We start from the raw sequence: 18,590 nt of genomic DNA on the forward strand, positions 1-18,590 counted from the left end.
GCTAGTCAGGTAGTTAAGACGTAGCTCCTGTTCCCAAGCAGGCAGATGGGTATGAGATAAAGGGACCTACACAGAGATGTTAGGATGATATGAGATGCAGTTAAGTATGACACACGAAATTATGCTCTGGGCGAAAAGGAGGCATAATGAGGGAAGGAAGTTCAATCTGGGTGAGTGGGGGAAGGCATCCAGAAGGTGCTGGAGGGAGTTCTGAGTTTCAAAATCATATTTGTCAGGACGCACCAGAAATTGTTAAAGTGTTGTATTTTCTTTTCATGCCATAGAGACCTGTTCACTATAAGCTACTCTATTTTTGAGATTTTTGATTATTAAGAGTATCCACAGGTGGGGATGGAGAGAGGGTTCAGTAGTTAAAGAACACTGGTTGCTCTTCCAAAGGACCCAGGTTCAATTCCCAGAACCTACACAGCAATTCACAACCACTTGTAACTTCAGTCCTAGAGACTCCAAAGCCCTTTTTTTTTTTTTTTTTTTTGCCTCTGTGGGCACTGCATACACACGGTGCACAGACACACAGAGGCACAACACCCATACACATAAAATAAAAGAATTTAAAAAAGTAATATCTATAGGGGCTGGAGAGATGGCTCAGTGGTTTGGAGCACTTGTGGCTCCTGTAGGAATCCTGGGTTGGATTTCCAGCACCCCTACTGTGATTTACAGCATACATAGCTTCAGTTTCAGGGGGATCTGATGCCCTCTTTTAGCCTCCACAGGTGCCAGGCAAGCATGCATGCCTGCATACATACATACATATACACCAACACTGATACATGTAAAAAGAGTATCTAAAGGAGGACTGTGATGGCTCAGCAGGAAAAGGCCATTGTCACTAAGCCCGAGGACCTGAGTTTGATCCTGGGGACCCATACATTAGAAGGAGAGAACTGATTCCCACAAGTTGTCCTCTGACCTCCCCACGAAATCTGTGACACACGTGTGCTCATATACATACACACAAATAAATAAATATAATAACAAAATATTAAAAAGGGTACCCATAGGATAATATAGCATTTAATATGTTAGTGAACATATGCGTGAACACAGGTGCACACATGTACACACACACACACACATATACACAAGCTTCCCAGTCTTCCCTGGTACACTGACTGGGGTCTTCTAATCCCATCACATCCCCAAAGCCAGAAAGACACTATGTTGCTTTCTGTCACAGCTCTTTTACAGGCTCGCTCTGCACAGAAATGGCCACTTGCCACTCTTCCGTCATCAGGTCTGCTATTTCCTCCTCTCCTCTGGGAGTCCCACATGTGAGCTGTTCCTCACTGCCCTCAGCTGAGGCCAACCCTGGGGGCTTGTACAATGTTACAGAGAACAGAAGCAGACAGTGATTCTTTTTTATTATTATTCTATACAAGTGGCAGAGAACCCCTGGGCATGGAGGGGCAGAGATCTACCCTCCCCCAGGGGAAGAAGAGACAGCCTCTGCCCAAAGCTCTCTACAGAGGTGAGGCAAGGCAGGTGTGAGGGCCTCCCTGCTTCAGGTTGCTCCCTCCCTTCCAGGCCCCACTCCTGCTCCCCTAGGCCCTACTCAGTGTGTTGCCCTGTAGGACAAGAGCTGGCCAGGGCTGAGGGAGCAGGGGCAGAGGGCCTGAGTCCTTCTGAGGCACATGTCGAGGAAGGCTGGGGAGGGCGGTCAGCGGCGGTCAGTCTGTTCCTGGTTCACTGGTTCCTGCTGGGGATAAATCCAGGGAACCCTGTTTCCTGGGCAAAGAGAGCCAGCCACCCAGAGCTGGGGACCAAAGGGACCAGTGGGATGGGAACCTGTTGTCTCACCACAGGCACCTGTAGGGTCAGGTGGCCGTCTTCGATCAGGCTCCAGCTTGTCACAGGACTGTGCTCGCCTTGTTCTCTTGGGTTTCAGGGGGGCTGTTCGGCGCCCCAGATCTGAAGGTCCTGAAAGGAGTCATAGCGAGCCTGGCACACAGGGGGCCTCACCAGTTGGGTACTCATCCGGGCTTTGATTCCTGGTTGTTGCTTATTCCTGTTCCATGCCTTGGAAGGGGATCTGATGTGGGGCCTAAAACCCCAGGGTTCTCCCAAGCCCCCATCAGGTAGGGTGGCAGACCTTGTACTTCCGGTTCCTCTTGGTCTTGCTGTGAGCCCAGTCTCAGCCGGGGCTTGCTGACTCCTGGGGTAGCGCTGCCGGTCTCAGGCTCTTCTCTGCCTCCCGGCACCTGGGGGGCCCTGTGGCCCCTGGGCACAGCCACTGGCTTAGGGGGACGTGGACCTATGGGGGGGTCCTGTAGCTAACAGAGTAAAGATGCTGGGTCAGTTAGTCTCTGATTCCTTCAAAGGAGCCTCCTCACCGACCACTGGCTTTCAGCCTGACATTCCCAGGTCTTTTAGAATCTTAACCCCTTCAAAATACCCTCCCTGTCCATCTTCCATCCTTCACCTTGGCATTCCTAGCAGGGACTGCCCTCTCTGGGAATGAGGCTCCCTCCTTTTCTTCCTCTCCATCCTGGGAAGCTGGGCTAGGGCTCTGGCAGCTGGGGTTGGGAGCACTCTCTTCAGCTGGGAAAGGGAAGACGTGAGAAGCTACAGAAAAGGCATTTGTCCAGAGCCATCCTGTTACTTTTCCCATGATGCCCTGCAAGGCTAGGACTTGCCCTATCTAAACTCATTTGCTCCAGCATCCCTGCTTTCCGTGTCCTCTTTTATTCTCCCATGTCCCAGGGTTGCCCAGGGCCAGCAGGGCTCACTCCTTTTCCTACTGGAGCAAAGTCAGGATAAAAGAACTCCTGGTTCCGCAGGCTCAGCTGCCTCCTCGGGGCTGCAGTGACCCAGGGACCTGCCAAGGCTGCAGCCTGGCACTTTCAGGACTGTCCTCAAGTCTGATTGAGGTAAGATGTCCTCTTATGCTCATCTGGGACTCTAAGCCACATAAGCACAGAAGGGAAACACCTGCCAGATGCTGTTTGTCTCTGAGTACGCAACACAGGACCTGGCTACCATGGTTTACTAAAGGAAAGATGAGGCCCTGCTTTGAATGCTTCATCTAGTTGGTGCCAGAGATGGAAAATGAGTAAAGCTGCCTCCAACAGTGGGCAGAGGATGGGATAGGCATATGGGTAAGCCTTATGCCAGCACTACAGGAGAAGGAGGGGAAAGAACAGAAAGAAACAGGATGCGACAATGGGGTGTAGGGAGTCCTCAAACCAGACTTGCCTGCTTGTTTATCCTTTATCTTTGGTCCTATGCCCTAGCCTAGGAGTAGGGATGGAGGAGGGAGGGGGCTGGGTCTCCAGGGAGATTGGGTCTGTGTTGATACTGCCAGGAGCTATATCCCAGGCCTTTAGGAATCTGAGCTGATACTGGGCCATCTAGCTTTTCTTTAGTGCCTTCTTAGGCTGAATTTAGGTCCTCTGAACCCAGAAGGGGAAAATGTGACACTCAGAGTAATTCCCTTCCCCGGCTCCTGACCATGAAGTTAGAAAGTAAGTGATGGCTTGAGGTCACAGGTGGCTGAGTGGCACTAATACTCAAGACTCTGACCACAGAGCAGAGCCACTGCTTTTGCTTTGGAGTACGTCCCTGAGAACTCTGAGGACAGGCTGGGAAGCAGGGTGGTAGTGTTAGCCGCCACTTGCTGGCAGCTAGGCTTGCCATCTCTCTCAGCGAGGCCTCATTTATAGAGGACATCCCTGTTGACAGCAGCCAGGAGCCACCTGTCTCAGAGAATTCTTTAGAAGCATCCACAAAGCTTTCCTCACATCCGCTTAACCCCGCTGATGCTACCTGTGCTCTGCAGAACCTGGATTTGGATTAGGTTGTTAGTCCTTTTTTGGATGGTTCTCTAAATATTTTTAAACATGTTCATGGTGTTGACTTCCCACTACCTCCCCTTGGTTGCAGGGCTGGTGTGTGTGTGGGTGCATGGTTTTTGGCTCTTTGAACTTTCAGCACTGTTGAAAGGGCTTTACATACCTATGTGCCACGTGGCCTCTGCCCGGCGCATAGCGCTGAAGGTTGGCTTGGAGCTTTGTGGGGGTGGGGGTGGCTTCCAGGCTCCAGGCCCTGGAGTCGGGGAGGGGACAGGAAGCAGAAGGGGAGAAGGGATGGGAGAATTAGGAGGCACTGAAGAGAGAGGGACTAAAGGAGCGAGGTCAGCCAACATCACCTGCATCATCTGAAGAGCGCCGTGTCTGCCAAGCCTGGGTACTGTCCTCCTGGTCTGGGCCTGAGCCCTAAAAGGACATCTGAGTTAGGTCGTGAGAAAAGTCTCCTTCACATGAAGACAGCAGCTGAAAGATGCTCTGGCCCTAGACGCTCCTGTCAGTCATAGGTTACTAGTTCCTAACTACGCAGACTTCGTTTCCAAAGCGCAGCACCCATATCACCTTGGGGGCATAAGAAGGTTTGCACTAATGAACACACTGCTATCTGAGTGTTCTGTGCTGCAGGAGAACATGGATCTTACAAAATGCCTGTGATTTTAAAGAGGATAGTGGTTAGGTCCAGACTAAATTTGAAAAAGTGAGCTGATTTAAATAAAAATGCAATGAAATTTTAACTAGGTGCTCACGAATAAGGCAAAAGTCAGTTGCAAAGGCTGTGACACAGCCACAGAAGTTTGGGAAACAGGATTCCAAAAGCAAGTATTTTTATGACTCTGTCCTCTGTTTTATGAGTTCTAATTCAGTGGTTCTCAACCTTCCTAATGCTGTGACCCTTTAATACAGTTGTGGTGACCCCATTCATAAAAATTATTCTTGTTGCTACTTCATAGCTGTAATTTTGTTACTGTTATGAATCATAACATAAATATCTGATATATGGCCCCTGTGTAAGGGGTCGCCACCCACAAGTTGGAAACATGACTCTAATATGTAGAGTGAGCCCTGGGTTCAGTGTGAACAACATGGAGAGAATCCGCCTGTCTGCTGCACAGGGATAAGGAAAGTGGGGTGCTGGAAGGAACTCACAGGACCCTACATTGCCACCCCAGGACCCCTCACCTCTCGTTTTCCATCAAAGCTCCAGCCTTTGGTTCTCCCCAAGCCAGGAAGGGCAACACCATGTACCCTGGGTTGCTGCATTGTCCCAGGGGCTGGGGCTGCCTCCCCTGGCTCCAACCTCTCTGGACCCTAGAACAAAGTTTCTTATTAAAGGCACAAGAGGCTTTCTAGGCAGAGGGGCGTTGTGGGAGGTCTGATACTCCGTGAGACCCAGCTCTGGGGGAAGCCCTGGCTTGACTCTAGGGGTAACCCTTCCAACATCTTCTTAATTGTATACAGCATGTCCTGAATCATCCTCATGAAAAGGGAATCTAAATTACCAATGTTCTCCTGTGAAGGGTGGGTTGTATTCAGGGAGTGGGCCATGTGTGGGTTAGGAGAAAGGGGGACTGTGGTACTTCTGCCTGGCTTACCGTCTTCCTGCAGAAGGTAGACCCCCGGGCCCCTCTGAATCCAGGAAGAAGGCTGCTCTCCTCCTCTGGGCTCCAACAAGGAGATGAGTTATTGCCAAGGCTTGGGGGGTCTGGACTGGGAGGGCTCTCCTGAGTTGGTGGTGGAGGTGGGGGTGGAGGGAGGAGGAGTCCAGCCGTAGGCGACCCTGGTCCCCTGTCCCCCTTGAAGCTCCGGGGCCGGCGGAAGTGAAACAGGCCTCGTCGCCTCTTCTTCTGGAGTGGAGGCAGTGGTGGTTCCGAGAGGCCAGGCCGCATGGTCCTCAGAGTCCGGGGGTAGCTGGGCAGAGTTGGGGTGGGTTGGGGACAAGTGCCAGATGCAGGGCTTAAGGTAGAGCTGGTGCTGGTCCACTCTAAGTGTAACAAGTATCCCGATCCCTCTCTATTTAGTCTCCCCTGTACAGCGGCTTGGCACTCGGGCAGGAAACGCTGTCCTAACTTTCTCTGTCATAGACCATCAGTGGCTTCTTGAACCCAAAGTGACTCTATTTTCCTAGATCCCCTCCCATAATTCCTTCTTTCAGCTTCCCAAAATGACATCACTTATGTCCAGTCCCAGGGGAATCTGCCAACAGGGACAGAGACCACTCAGGGTCTCATTTGCAAAAGGGCACTCCACCCGGGGCCTGTCTCCCCTGATCTGTCCCTAACCCCAGACCTCAGCCAGCAATAAATGCTGGCTCCATGTTTTTCAGCCTTCCTGAGGGGATTCCGAGACCTGGGAGCATGAGGATGGGTGGGGTCAGGATGAGAATGCAGGGGCATTTCCCAGAGAGACCGGTTAGGGGACCCGGTTGTTGGAGGACAAAGGAACCCTCACTGAGCCTGTGGTTTGCTGAGGGTGGGGAGTGGGCCTCATACCTGGAGCTTTCATCCATGACCCTTCTGCTGAAGAAGTCCTCCAGCCCCTCATCGAGGCGGGTTGCCATCCCGTTCTCCTGCCGAGGCCCAGGTACTGGTACCTGCTGGAAGGGAAGTCAGGTGCAGGAAGTCCCACCTCTCAGATCTTCCCAGGACCTTCCCCTTTGGACTTGGCCCCAGGAAAGTTTAGACTTCAGCACAACAAGATATTTTCAAAGCTTAGAGGCTCTCAGCTTTATCCATCACCAAAATAAAAATGTCACAGCCACTACCTGGCAAGATAGATTTATCCCTCTTCCCCCTTTCCTTCCTTCCGTCCTCATCCTCCCCCTTTTCAGATGGGGAGGAATGTCTCACTACGTTGTCCAGGCTGATTGTGAGCCTCCTGCCTCAGCCCCCTGAGTAGCTGTGACTGTAGGTTCATGCCACCAAATACACACAAGATAGATTTCTTATTAAGTATTTTCTGGCTCTTGCCAATCTGGGTCCTAGAGCTTAGAACCCTGGCTCTGGCACTGCCATGGGAAGCTGGTTCTGTCAGGTCTTTGGGACTTACACTGGGCCGACCAGGTCCTGGTGGGGTGGTCCTGGGAGGCCGGGGTCTCCCTTGTGTTTGATGTCTTAGTTTATAGCCGTGAGTAGGTAACTCGGATAGACCTTCCCAGGAGCCACTTGCTGTGGACTGGCTGCCTCCAAGTCCTGAGAACCAGCCAGGAGGAATGCCCAGGCTCCCCAGCTGGCTTTCCATGTCCTGAGGGCTCCCGCCTGTGGATGCAATGTGTTCCAAGACTAACAGGAGAGTCAGGATGGAGAGGCAGAGAAAAGAAAGGGGACTAGGCCTGGGGAGAGGTAGGATGTGGGAGGCTTTAGAGCCGTGGTTCTCAGCCTTCCTAATGCTGCGACCCTTTGAGACAGTTCATGTTGTGACCCCCCAACCATCAAATTATTTTCATTGCTACTTCATAACTGTAATTTTTTCACTGTCGTGAATCATATTGTGAACACCTGTGTTTTCAGATGGTCTTAGGTGACCCCTTTAAAGGGTTGTTTGACCTTCTTCGCCAAACAGGTTGTGACCCACAGGTTGAGAACCATGACATTTGCTAGAGGCTGTATACTCACTGATGAAGGCAGACACTGGCCGGATCTTCCGGCAGCGTTTCTGTTTTTTGATGGCCATTGTGTCCTGCGGCAATGGAGACAAAAAGTGGACCACACCTTCGTCTGACCTCTCTCACCCCTTCCCCAGAAGCCTTTGCTTTAGACTCCACCCTGCCTCAGGTGGCTGAGGATCTGGAAGGAGGGATGAGTAGGGTCTGGCCTTGGGGGAGGAGAGGCTGAGCAGAGTGAGGTGGAGTGAGTTCAGGGAAGTGAGGGGAGACATTGCACAGGTTCAGGGAGAGGACTCAAGTGAAAGGGCAGCGGGAAGACAGGCTCACAATGTTGGTCCCGAGTTCATCGTCTGTTTCCTCATGGTCATGGTTCCTGCCTCTGCCTCGAGAAGATGCATCTTGCCCTTGGTTTGCCCCTCCTGGTGGATCTGACAGTGTTCTTAACTGGGTCAGGTGCCGGGCCTGAAGAATGACAGGCGTTAATACAGGATCCTGAGGAACCTGCTCACTCCCCTGATTCTGGAGGAGACGGGCCTGGGGAGACAGGATGGCACAGGGCAGAGGGAAGGCCTGAGTCCGTCTGGGCTCAGAATGTTTACCAAGCTCTTGTGGGAGTGGTACAGCTCCTGCAGGATCTCATCCACTATGGAGTTGGTCAAGTAGGTGACCACGGACAGCTTCACCTCACTGTAGGTATAAGTGGGGCTGTTCAGCTACTTATTGCCTGACCCCTGGGCCTCCACCCCTTCTTTCCCCAGATGTCTGAGAATGGGCCAGCTGGCCTGGCTGCCAACAGAGAGCATAGCTGCTCTTGGCTGCACCTTGGGTCCAGTACAGCCATATCTCTACAAACATATGTGCCAGACCCAGAGAGTGATCATTTCAGCTGAGGTGTATATGGACAAAGAGGAACTGAAGGAGGAGCAGGAACAAGGAGGCTCCAGGTCAGGCGCTCCAGTGGCACTGAGCTAGGTAAACTGGGAGCTGACAAGCCTTGGGCTGGTTGTTTCTCCCTCGCTTTAGTGAGTGGTGGTGCCTACACCCAGATGAATGGTGGCACTTATACCCAAATGAAATGAAGAGGGTGGTGACAATTAGGCAGAAGGGAGCATCTTTATACTCCTGTCGTACATACTTTTCTTTGTATATGCCTCTGAGGAGGCTGTGTTTTGCTTTTAGGAGGTAATTCCTGGTATATGTGTAGGTCACGGGAGTATACACCTATCTCGGGAACACCCTGACCCCTTATGCCTGGGTACTCATCTCAGTACCCAGGTTTCTAGGGCAAACACCAATCAGACCCTAAATAGCATGGCTGCAACGGTTAAAGATCTGTCCCTTGAAATGGAAGGGCTATCCATTCATTATTCATCGCGGATAGCTCCAAACTGCCTAAGTGCTCTGGGCCAAATCCAGCCTCATCCCATTGCCACCCTCTGCCTCTCACTCCAGCTTGTTCTGAATGTCTTGTCCCGCCTGCTCCAGCAGCGCTCCTCGGATGAAGTTCCGGGGCACAGTGACACGTTCTGCCACATTGCTCAGCATCTTGTTGTGCCCTTCTGCCACCCGCATGGCCACAGGGCATAACTCCTGTGTTAGGCTGACCATGGACTCCAGAATCACCTAATGTGGAAGAGGGAAAGGTCAGGGCTCGGAGCACCAGAACCGTGGAGACTCAGGGTTTTCTGCCTTGGTCAGTGCCCTTCCACCCTACTATACTGACAAAGGAGAGTCAGTCCAGATATCAGAATCTGAGAAAGGAAGGGGTTGGAAGTCAGGATCCAAGACGTCAGCTAACAGAAAAAATAATTATAAGTTTATCTTTTTGCAGGCACAGGGGAGTCTGGGGGAACCTAAACTCTATTTCCTTCGTGCCCTCTGACCCCGTTGCCCTGACTTCAGCTTTAGTCAACTTTGGGTTCCCACCAATGGTCTCCTTCCTCTCCCAGAACTTGCCTGAAGCTCTTTGTCCACAGCTTTGGACACCTCACTGGCTACCGACTCCAGTCTCTGACGCACAGGTCCATCGTTGGCCAGCACGTGGCCCAGCTCATAGAGGCTGGGAAACAGCTGGAAAGGAAGAGGTCAGAATCAGACCCCACTAGGCTCCCAGGCTAGGAGGAACAGGTTCACGGAACAGTGCTTAGATATTCCCGGTCGAGAACTGGGTGACCTTCTTGGCTTTTCAGACTACAGGGGAGGGTGGGGCTGTGGAGGGCTCACCGCCCGGGAGTTCTTGGCGTCCTTGATGAGGTCCCGGGCATAGAGCAGCTCATCTTGCACAGGCTCCAGGGGACACAGTCTCAGGGCCCGTACCTCCTCCTGCACTCGTCCACACAGCCGCTGCAGCATCTAGAGCACAGTGGGAGGAGTGGCAGGGGTCTCAGGTCAGACCCTGTGGGCCACGTTGCCAGCACTTACAGTGGTGGTATCTCTGCATGGCTTCTCTCCTCGGAATGCCCTTCCTGAATACCTAGTTGAACCCCAGGAGTCCTCTGTACCCCTGGGCTGGGGCTACCCCTTGACTGCTATTTGCCTGTGTATATTTGGGGGCTCATAATCAGAGTGTCTTTTTGCTCAGTCCAGTTTGAGGCACCATGTGATGCCCATCCGTGTGCTTCCAACACGTGGCATCTGTACCCTGCATGCCCCATGCTCCTGGGAGGGAAATGTTTACTTGCTCGGCGCTGCTGGTCACCAGGCCCTGCTGCAGCCTGAAGGCTTGCTCCTGGGGGCATGTCTGGGAGTGGTTGTTTCTCACCAGGCACCACTGGATCTGGAGGTGATGGAGCGGGAAGGGTCAGGGCTGAGGATGTGGCTGCCTCTGCCCCTTGCTGTCCTCACTGCTTACAACACCGCCTTTCACCTTCTGCCATACGTCCTCGGTGCGCTCAGGGGCACTGCGGTAGGCTTGAGAGATGTCACTCACGGGGAAGGACATGAAGCGCAGGGTATGGTTGCTGTGAAACGGTAGTAGAGTTGGGGGGAGGTAAAGAGGGGGGCCTTCCCCAGCCTCCACTTGCTCATTATTTCCCTATCCTATAGGTCTGGGAACTGGGATGTACCTAGGGTTGTTTAATTCTTGTCTTGGCACAGAGGGGCTGGGGCCTGTATCAGGATACAGTGCTGGTCCACTCACCTCTCCAGGGCCCTTGCAATGTCCAGGAAGCCCAGAGCAGATGTATTGTTCCGGTCCCAGAGGATAGTTCTGGGGGAGGATGGACAACAGTTGTTAGCACTCCCTCTGGGTCCTCGGTAAAGGCCAGAGGGGTAACCTTCTTGCATCCTCCTTTTCCCTGACACAGACACAGTTCCAGAAGAGGAGGGCATGGGGGCCAAAGGGGGAAACATGTGTAAGTGTCAATGGGTTGGGGGATCTAGGTGGAAGGGTGGAGACGTGGGCCTCACCTGAGGGAAGAGTTTATCTGCAGTGCCTTCGACAGCATCTTGGCCCCAATGTCCTCCATGCCGTTGCCACTCAGATCTACCTTGGCCAGGCAGGTGTTGCTGCCCAGGGCATTAATAAGGATGCTGGTGCGAAGCTTCAACCTGGAGTCCGCCACGGACAGCGACTGCAGGGACTGAGTGGGCAGGAGGAGGTTGGGCTCAGTCTTCACCACCACTCACCCGAGCACCCTCCCAGGCCTGGTCACTCACACAGTCCTCTTCCTGTATCAACTGCACCAGCTTGTGAAGGATCTCTTCCAGAGTCCTGCAGGGAGATGGGGTCAGAGGAGGAGGGGAGGGGGACAGGGACATGATATTAGAGGAGGAGAGAGATGGCCAGAGGGAGCCCAGGAAGCCACCGGGAAGGGAGGGGGCCGGGGGGAGCACAGCAAGCCATGGGGAATGACGGGTGATGGAGCAGGGTCTGTGGGCACAGGATGGGGCTCACTTGGCCTTGACATTGAAGTTCTTTCCCAGGAACAGGTGCTTGAGGGATTTGTTCTTGCCAAGTGCAGGCACCAGTGTCAGGAGGTCTGAGTCAAACCCTGTTCAGCAGACGGGAGAGTCCTGGCTGTGAGGCCCAAGGCCAACAGAGGGCTCCTCAGGGCTTCACCCCTGTGCTCAAGGAGTCTTACTCACCATTGTCAGACAGATCTAGGCTGCCTATACAGGTGACGGCCCCCAGCTGCTCCTGCAAGGCCTGGGCTCCTGCTGAGCGGAGCTGGAGGGACAGGGAATGGGGGTGAAGGATGAGGAGGTAGGGGATGAGCGTGTTTTGTCCTTAGATATTATACCAGTATACTTAAAGTCGTACCAGGTCTTGGGTGTAAAATCAGGGAGCCGCCTTTGCACCATATCCATCCCTAGGGGTTTCCCCTCCCTCAGCCAAAAGCCACTGCTCTGAAGACAGCTTGCTCCTGCCCTCTGCTGGGCAAGCCTGGTATCTGCCTCCCAAAGCTTTAGGGGCAGAGATACTGGAGTCTGAACTTGGATGGCCAGTTTGAGAGGGAAAGGGGTGTGGTCAGGCCAGAGAGCTGTTCTCTTTCTGCTTCCCACTCTGCGTGTGTGTGTGTGTGTGTGTGTGTGTGTGTGTGTGTGTGTGTGTGAGAGAGAGAGAGAGACAGAGAGACAGAGACAGAGACAGAGAGAGAGATGGGGTGACAACACAGAGCTAAGTTTTGACTGGGGAACACTGGGACGATGTCTGGGAGATAGGAGCAGAGCTCACCTCACAGCTGCTAAGGTCCAGGTGCAGATCGCTGAGGTGACTGTTGAGGGAGAGGCCCTGAAGGAGTGCCCTGCAGTAGGAAGGTCAGTAGGCCCACTTTACTCCTCCCTCGCACTTCCATGGCTCCCCTGGGCATCCTCCAACTCTTCACCCACCCAACCTGAGGGCCTCCAGGGGCAGCCTTGTGGCTGACAGGTTGACATGGCTCAGGGTGTAGGCGCTGCTGAAGAATTGCTTGAAGGCTGGCGAGGCCTCCCGGCCCTTCCTGTGGAGACCTTGGAAGTCAGTATGGGAGGGCTATGAACATGTATTACTTCTTCCTCCCTGCCCCCTCTCCCCCACCTGTGGGAGCAGCTGTTTCGAGCCAGGTTGAGGTAGGTGAGGTGGGAGCAACAGCCATGAAGGAGGGCGCCCAGAAGCTGTGGAGAGACACAGTGGATCTTAGAAGACCTGGGGAGAGCGTCAGCCCCTTCCTACCCCTGTCACATGCCTGGCATTTCTGTCTCTGAGACTTCCATGGAGAATGCTCATTCAGTTTCTGCAAGATCCAGTTTGCTCTTCCATGGAAGGCAGGGCTACCGGGAGACTCACAGGCCGTATTGGTAAAACAGGGTCACTCCTGGCTTCCAGGAGCATTTTCTCAAGTTAGGAGAAATGTCTGCTAGTGGACAGAGCCCTATGCCAGGACTGGAGTGAGGGTCTATTTTTAGGTAAAGCCAGCATGGTCTAGTGATCTGAATGAAGCACACACGGTATAGACTATAAACCTGAAGTCGTCCTTGTAGCTTTGTCCATCTCTGTACTCAGGGGGAGAGGGTGAGATGGAAGGCCCCCTCAGCCCCCACTTTTTAAAACCCCCCTGTCCAGCTCCTTCCATCACCCAACCCTCACCAAGTCCACAGCACAGTCAGTCCCTGACAGATCCAGGTGTACCAAGGCGTTGGGCTGGGCCAGGAAACTATAGAGGGCCTGGGGAAGAAAGGGTAGAGGAAGGGAAAGGTGGGTAGCATCCCCCTACCCTTAGGACCACGAATCCCAAGCATGCATTTACAGACGGTTGAGGCTACATTCCACAGACTCACATTGGCCTCATCTGTGGCAAGCAGCCCAGGGTTCTTGCTCAGGTCCAGGTATCGAAGGGAGCTGGCAAAGGCCGGGTTGGCCCCGAAGGTCTGGCCCAGTGCCTGGAGCCCTGAGCACAGCGGGCACTGGGCTGGGTTGGCCCCCATCCCCACTTCATCCTCTTAATCCATGAGGCTCCCCCCACTCCCCAGTATCATCTTTCCCCCTCTCCCAGTCCCTGGGATGGTGTGTGAGTGAATGTGTCCACCTCTAGGGCTCAGCATCTCAGGCAGCATTCAAGAAGGGTCAGAGGCCTGGGGTCCTGGTTTGAGTACCTCGAGGGGAAATGGCAGTCTTGGCCAGGCACAGTTTGGTGAGGCCAGTAGGGAAGCAGAGGAGCTGCTGGCTCAGACTGAGGAAACCTGGAGAGGGAAAGAAAAGGGGCTGGTGAGTGGTCGTTAGTGGGTACATACGGTGTGGTCAGGCTGGGGCTAGATTTGGGTGGAGGCCTGGGGTCAAGGATGGAGGTGCTTGGGCTTGGGGCAATCCTCAGGCTGCAAAGGCCCTATTCAAACCTAGGTTGGGCTCTGGGCTGGGATAAGGGTCTGCATTGCAGTGGGGATAGGATTCAGGGCTAGGGCTCACCCTTGTCCTCGATGGGGTTGTGGGACAGAGTGAGGGCATGCAGCACACAGCTCCCGTTCTCCCCAAACACCCCGGCCAGCTTCTGGACAAAGTCCCTTCAGGGAAGGGGAGGAAGGATTTGTCCTGAGCTGAGCCCCAGGTCTCCAGCCCCTGGCTGCCCTCCCATCTCCTATCTGCCTATTTGACTAGGGCTATCCTGTCAGAGGACCCCACGGTGGAGGAGCAACTTGGGGCTGACCAGGGAGATTTTCAGGCAGGAGTTTGTGGGAGTAAAAGGTGGGGCTGCATCTTGTATTTCATACCTATGGGCATCCCATACTTCAGGACGGCATGCTGAGGCAAAGCCCAGCTTTGTGTTCTTAAGATTGGAGCAGCCCACCCTGCTTGAGAGTTGGTGGGACATGAAGTGTGTTCTGAGGAGAAGTCAGGAGCTGGGACATCAGGGACTAAGATCTGAGTCCCATTTTGGCCTCCAGTTTGCTTTGTGCCTGTCTAAGCATCAGCATCCTCTATAAAGCGAGGAGCTAGATGAACTAGCCCAGGGTCTCATAGGTTCTCTAGTGTTCCGGGACTCTAAGACTATATGGAGAAAGTACTGCCCACGGAGGAGCCTGGCCTCACGTCTTCAGGCCAGCATTGTCCAGCACCAGCTCTTCGAGGCTCCCCGACTTGCTGAGGGTATGTAGCACCTGTTCTAGCACTTCTGAGCCCTGAGGACAGAGGGGTCCTGCAATCAGGAACCAAGAAGAACACGACTCTGTTCCCCTTCCCCGGGTCCTAGTTCTTACCAGTCTCAAGTCTTTGCAGTAGAGTTTGGTGAACCACTGGTTGTAGGCCAGGGCTGCCACCATTAGGGCCAAATCTCTGGGGACATTGGATAGGACAAAAAAGGATGAACCAGGGCAAGAATGAGGGAACTAAGGATGGATGGGTGGGCTGGGGGAAGCTAGGTGGGTGGATGGCAGTGGGGTAGATGGTTGGAATTGCAGGGATAAGGCAGGGGCTGTGGGTAGGAGCAGAAGGGGGAACCTTGAGAGGGGCAAGGCCGAGGCTGGGAATTTGGGGCTTAAGTTTCTGCCCATCTGCTTACCGGCTCTCCAAGTGGCTGAAATCCAAAAGATTGAACTCTCGGTTATCCTCAGCATGGTAGATGGTGTCCACATCCTTGGAGAGGTGGGAGTGGCTCACATCCGCTTTGGGCCCCTCCTCCGTCCCCTCCCTTTGGGCCCCACCTACTCCCTACCAAGTCCCTGCCCAACGCACCCACTGCACCTCCTCTCGGCAGTGCAGTCCGTTGTAGTCACACAGGGCAGCGTAGGTCTCCGAGAAGCCACCTGCAGGGCAGGAGATGGGCTGGCTCCAGGGTGGTGAGGGGGATGGGAAATAGGCTTAGAATTCAGATATGGTCAAGGTCATTGCAAGTGCTAGTGTCCTAGGTTCCTTGCACGCCATAAACCTCCTGAGGTCCTCAGGACAGGCAAAACCCACGCACAGAGGGCTCTGGATAGGGGGCATGGTGCGTCAAGACCCACGTTCTCATGTCTGCCCCTGCTCACCACACACGCTGTGGGTGGTGGATGTGGAAGTTTCAGAGTTGGGAGATGTGTCTCGGGGCCCTTCTGGGGTGTCTGCATTTCCACGCCGGATCAAACACCTGGAAGACAAACAAATCACTCCAGAGAGAGAGGTAAAGAGGTTCTCAGTTCTCCCTGCATTATGGTGTGGGAGTCTCCAGGGAAGAGCAGAGAGAGAATTCTGGTCCTGAGAGCCCAGATCAACAGGAAGGAGAACTCTGCCTGTAGTCTAGCCCTTTGAGAGACCCCTTATCTGCACTCACCCAGGGCCAGGGCAGACCTTGGAGAGGGCAGAGCTCACATGTCGTGTCACCTGGTCCACACTCTCAGCTGATGGCAGTCGCATGCTCACCATGCCACGCTCAGTCTCCACCAAGATCTGAGGGGGAGGGAGTGGCAGAGCCTTAGAGATCCACGCCTTCTTCTAATTGGCCCAGCGGTGGCCAGAGCCCCGCTGCTCACCTGGTTCTGACTGAGTGTGTTGAAGGCACGGATCTCCAGAACATTGAACGAGCTCTCCACCTGGTGGGGCACGGGGGGGGGGGTGCTCAGCTCCTGGCAAGGGCCTGTCACTAGACACGAGAGGAGCATGCCAGGCATCCCCCCCCCCCACTCCTTAGCCCAACTTACCTTGGCAGGAACTTTAAGGGGGAAAAGGTGGAGGCGCCAGGAGGTCAGGGCCTGCAGCATAGAGCATCAACAGCTTAGGGCAGCCTTTTGGGCCACGGTGCTTTTGCCATCTTTTAGCTCCTCAGTTCTGGTTTTGTCCTCACCCTTAGACTTTGTCACCTCAGCACCATCTCCAGCTGTTTTCTTGCCCACCTCCCTACAGCTCAGCTTCCCTTGAATGTCTCTTCTTCCCCCAAGGCCAATGCTCTCACCAGCACTCGGTCCTCAAACTTCTTGGGCTTTGTTTCCAGTTTCACACGATGTTGCTGGAGCACAGCCCCCTGGCTCAGGCACCTCCGGATGCTGTCTGCAGACGGGTAGGACCAGCTCAAAACTTCTCTTATTCCTCCCCCCCCCATCCCCACCCCACTCTCCAGAGAGGAAGGGGCAGATGAGAGGCGAGAAACAGAGGCAAATGGGCCCTGGATAGGGAGGCATGGGGTAGAGACTTCTTTTCTGGATGAGTTTATTACTGGAGGACGGTGAGGAGAAACTCTGGCTCCCAGTGTCCCTGACTCAGGGGACAGTTGCTGACTGACACTGTCTGTGGGAGCATGTATCTTACACTTCTGATGGTGTGAAGGATTTTTCCCACGCATGCATTACATTAACGTACACACAGTGAGTCAGTGTGTGTGTGTGTGTGTGTGTGTGTGTGTGTGTGTGTGGGCTGGGGGGTTGGGGTGGGGTGGGAATGTCCCCTGACTGTATCCTAGGTGGTCTGGGCGTGAGAATCTGCTTTTTACTATGGCTGTATGTTTTTCTTCTGATGATGCCAGGGAACCTGAATATGGCATTAGTGGGGACAGAGAGTGTGAATGAGTGCTGGCTTGCATATGAAAGGGGCACAGTGCCAGATAGTTTGTGTGTGGAGGGTAGGGTAAGAGAAGGATTTAATGTTTCAATGAACCCATACAATCTTCTGACAGAACCATCCAGTTACCCCACTGTGTGAGTGTGTGCGTGTGTGCGCGCGCTTACACGTGCACGATAGAGTATGCATATATGTGGTGGAGGTGCAGCTTCTGTAAGATGTGTGTACACACATCTCATGATTGTGCTTCTAAATGCATGCGTAGGTGTGAGAGATCTCCAAAGTGCAACAGGGCTCTGAATATCCTTGAGCGTCCTGTTTTCTGCATGGGCTAGCCTATGCTCCTGCCTTTGAGGGTCAGGGTTGTGGCAGTGCTGCGTTGGTGGGGGGGATTAGAGGAGATACGTCTGAAATTCACTGATCCAGAGAGGTCTGGAGGTGTTGGGTGCTGGGTAAAGAGAAGGGGGCAGGCTGGGACTGGGGCTCTGGGAGATGAGACGCAGAAACCCTGCTCTTGATTTTAGCTTCAGTCCAGGGCCAGTGCCCTGATTCCCTCCTTTGCCCCATTGGCCTGGGCGCTGCCAGGCTCCCAGGGGCCTCTCCAGGGCCAGTTCCGGGGCGGGGCCGAGAGGAGGGAGGGTGTTGAGATAAGCAGCAGTCAGGACCAGGGGCAGCTCCCAACGCCTAGCCCCGCCCGGCGAGGGTGAGGGGAAAGCTGGGACTCTCCGGAGGAAAGGAAGACTAGATGCCTTGCGGAGGGGTGGGTCAAGAACGCCGAGAGTCAGCCCCCAAGAGCGCCAGGGAACTGCACCTGTCACCGAAGAGCGGGACGGGCGGCTCCGGGACAGGAAGGTTCTGATAGGGTGAGGCGCGTGGGGCAGAGAAGGATGCTCCACGGAAAGCAAAGCTAGGACTGAGATGCAGAGGAAGGGACTGCCTAAGAGCGAGGATGCGTGAGGGGGCGGGAGGCGCCGGGCTGGGGTGTACCGCAGGAAAGCACTGGGTCTGGATGCTCGCGAACCGGGCGTCCGGAGATGAAGGCAACCTCGTACCTTGCAGCTCGCGGGTGAGCTCCACGCTGGCCTTGGCCATGGCGGCCGCTGCTGCTGCTGCTGCTGCTGCTGCAGAGTAGCCGCCGCCGCCGCCTCCCGAGAGGCGCCGCACATGCTAGTCCCGGCTCCGGCAGGGCCCGGCGCTGAGCGCTGCAGTAGCGGCCGAGCCCGCTCCCGTCAGGGGCGGCTGCGCGAGCGCTCCTCCCCCCCAGCTACTGAGCGCTGGGTCTCCCGCCCCTCCCGGAGAGTTGGCCAATGGAGCATGCGCGCTGAGATTCCGAGCCGCGTGAGACCCCGCGCGCGCTCGCGACGACCCCTCCCGCGGGCTACCTCGTGAGAAGCCCAGTGAACGGCGCATGGTGTCCGAGCTATCTCAGGGGCGGGGTGCAGCGCTTCCACTTGCCGTGCCACCCACGCCTCGGCCACCCGGATCAGAATCTTCAGTTTCTTTGTTTATGTGCCTTGGTACCCCTCCCCGGGTCATCCTTGTATGGCCCCGCCCTCTCCCTCTTTCCTGCCCAGGAACGGTCTAGCTCGTCCTTGCTGACCCTGGAGGGAACTCTGAATCAAGGGCGATGCTGCAAGAAGACCTGTCCGACCGGGAGGGAGGGAGTTGGTTCTTTTCTGCCCGCTAGTCTAATCTCGGGGATCCCCGTAGCGTCCTTGGCACC

The 18,590-nt window shown here is 54.6% G+C and overlaps 1 protein-coding gene and 1 long non-coding RNA gene across 11 annotated transcripts in view; one reads left to right on the top strand and one right to left on the bottom strand.

Annotated features, from left to right (window-relative positions):
* Window positions 1-18,590, top strand: part of LOC130885078 (uncharacterized) — a 32,737-nt gene that overhangs the window by 1,595 nt on the left and 12,552 nt on the right. The window lies entirely within an intron of this gene.
* Carmil3 (capping protein regulator and myosin 1 linker 3) lies at window positions 1,019-18,321 on the bottom strand. Of its 9 annotated transcripts, none has more exons than XM_057786473.1 (40): window positions 17,920-18,321; window positions 16,266-16,360; window positions 16,015-16,065; window positions 15,847-15,906; window positions 15,648-15,763; window positions 15,367-15,464; window positions 15,074-15,144; window positions 14,901-14,974; window positions 14,599-14,674; window positions 14,432-14,520; window positions 13,811-13,905; window positions 13,501-13,587; window positions 13,186-13,295; window positions 12,995-13,072; window positions 12,446-12,522; window positions 12,264-12,368; window positions 12,104-12,173; window positions 11,515-11,596; window positions 11,324-11,420; window positions 11,086-11,140; window positions 10,837-11,009; window positions 10,568-10,636; window positions 10,295-10,388; window positions 10,106-10,204; window positions 9,652-9,780; window positions 9,385-9,498; window positions 8,876-9,051; window positions 8,028-8,115; window positions 7,756-7,890; window positions 7,439-7,502; window positions 6,873-7,081; window positions 6,317-6,417; window positions 5,420-5,735; window positions 5,007-5,135; window positions 4,169-4,235; window positions 3,976-4,065; window positions 2,444-2,562; window positions 2,114-2,288; window positions 1,822-1,941; window positions 1,019-1,720 (listed from the first exon to the last, which is right to left on the bottom strand). In XM_057786473.1, exons 1-40 carry the CDS (start codon window positions 17,957-17,959, stop codon window positions 1,692-1,694), a joined length of 4,122 nt encoding a protein of 1,373 aa, XP_057642456.1. In that variant the 5' UTR covers window positions 17,960-18,321; the 3' UTR covers window positions 1,019-1,691. The 9 variants fall into 9 exon arrangements, with proteins under 9 accessions (XP_057642456.1, XP_057642459.1, XP_057642455.1 ...); XM_057786476.1 differs by having other exon boundaries at window positions 1,019-1,717; window positions 1,831-1,941; window positions 2,114-2,294; XM_057786472.1 differs by having other exon boundaries at window positions 1,019-1,717; window positions 2,114-2,294.

The sequence above is a fragment of the Chionomys nivalis genome, chromosome 12, assembly GCF_950005125.1.
Source record: "Chionomys nivalis chromosome 12, mChiNiv1.1, whole genome shotgun sequence".
Taxonomy (NCBI): domain Eukaryota; kingdom Metazoa; phylum Chordata; class Mammalia; order Rodentia; family Cricetidae; genus Chionomys; species Chionomys nivalis.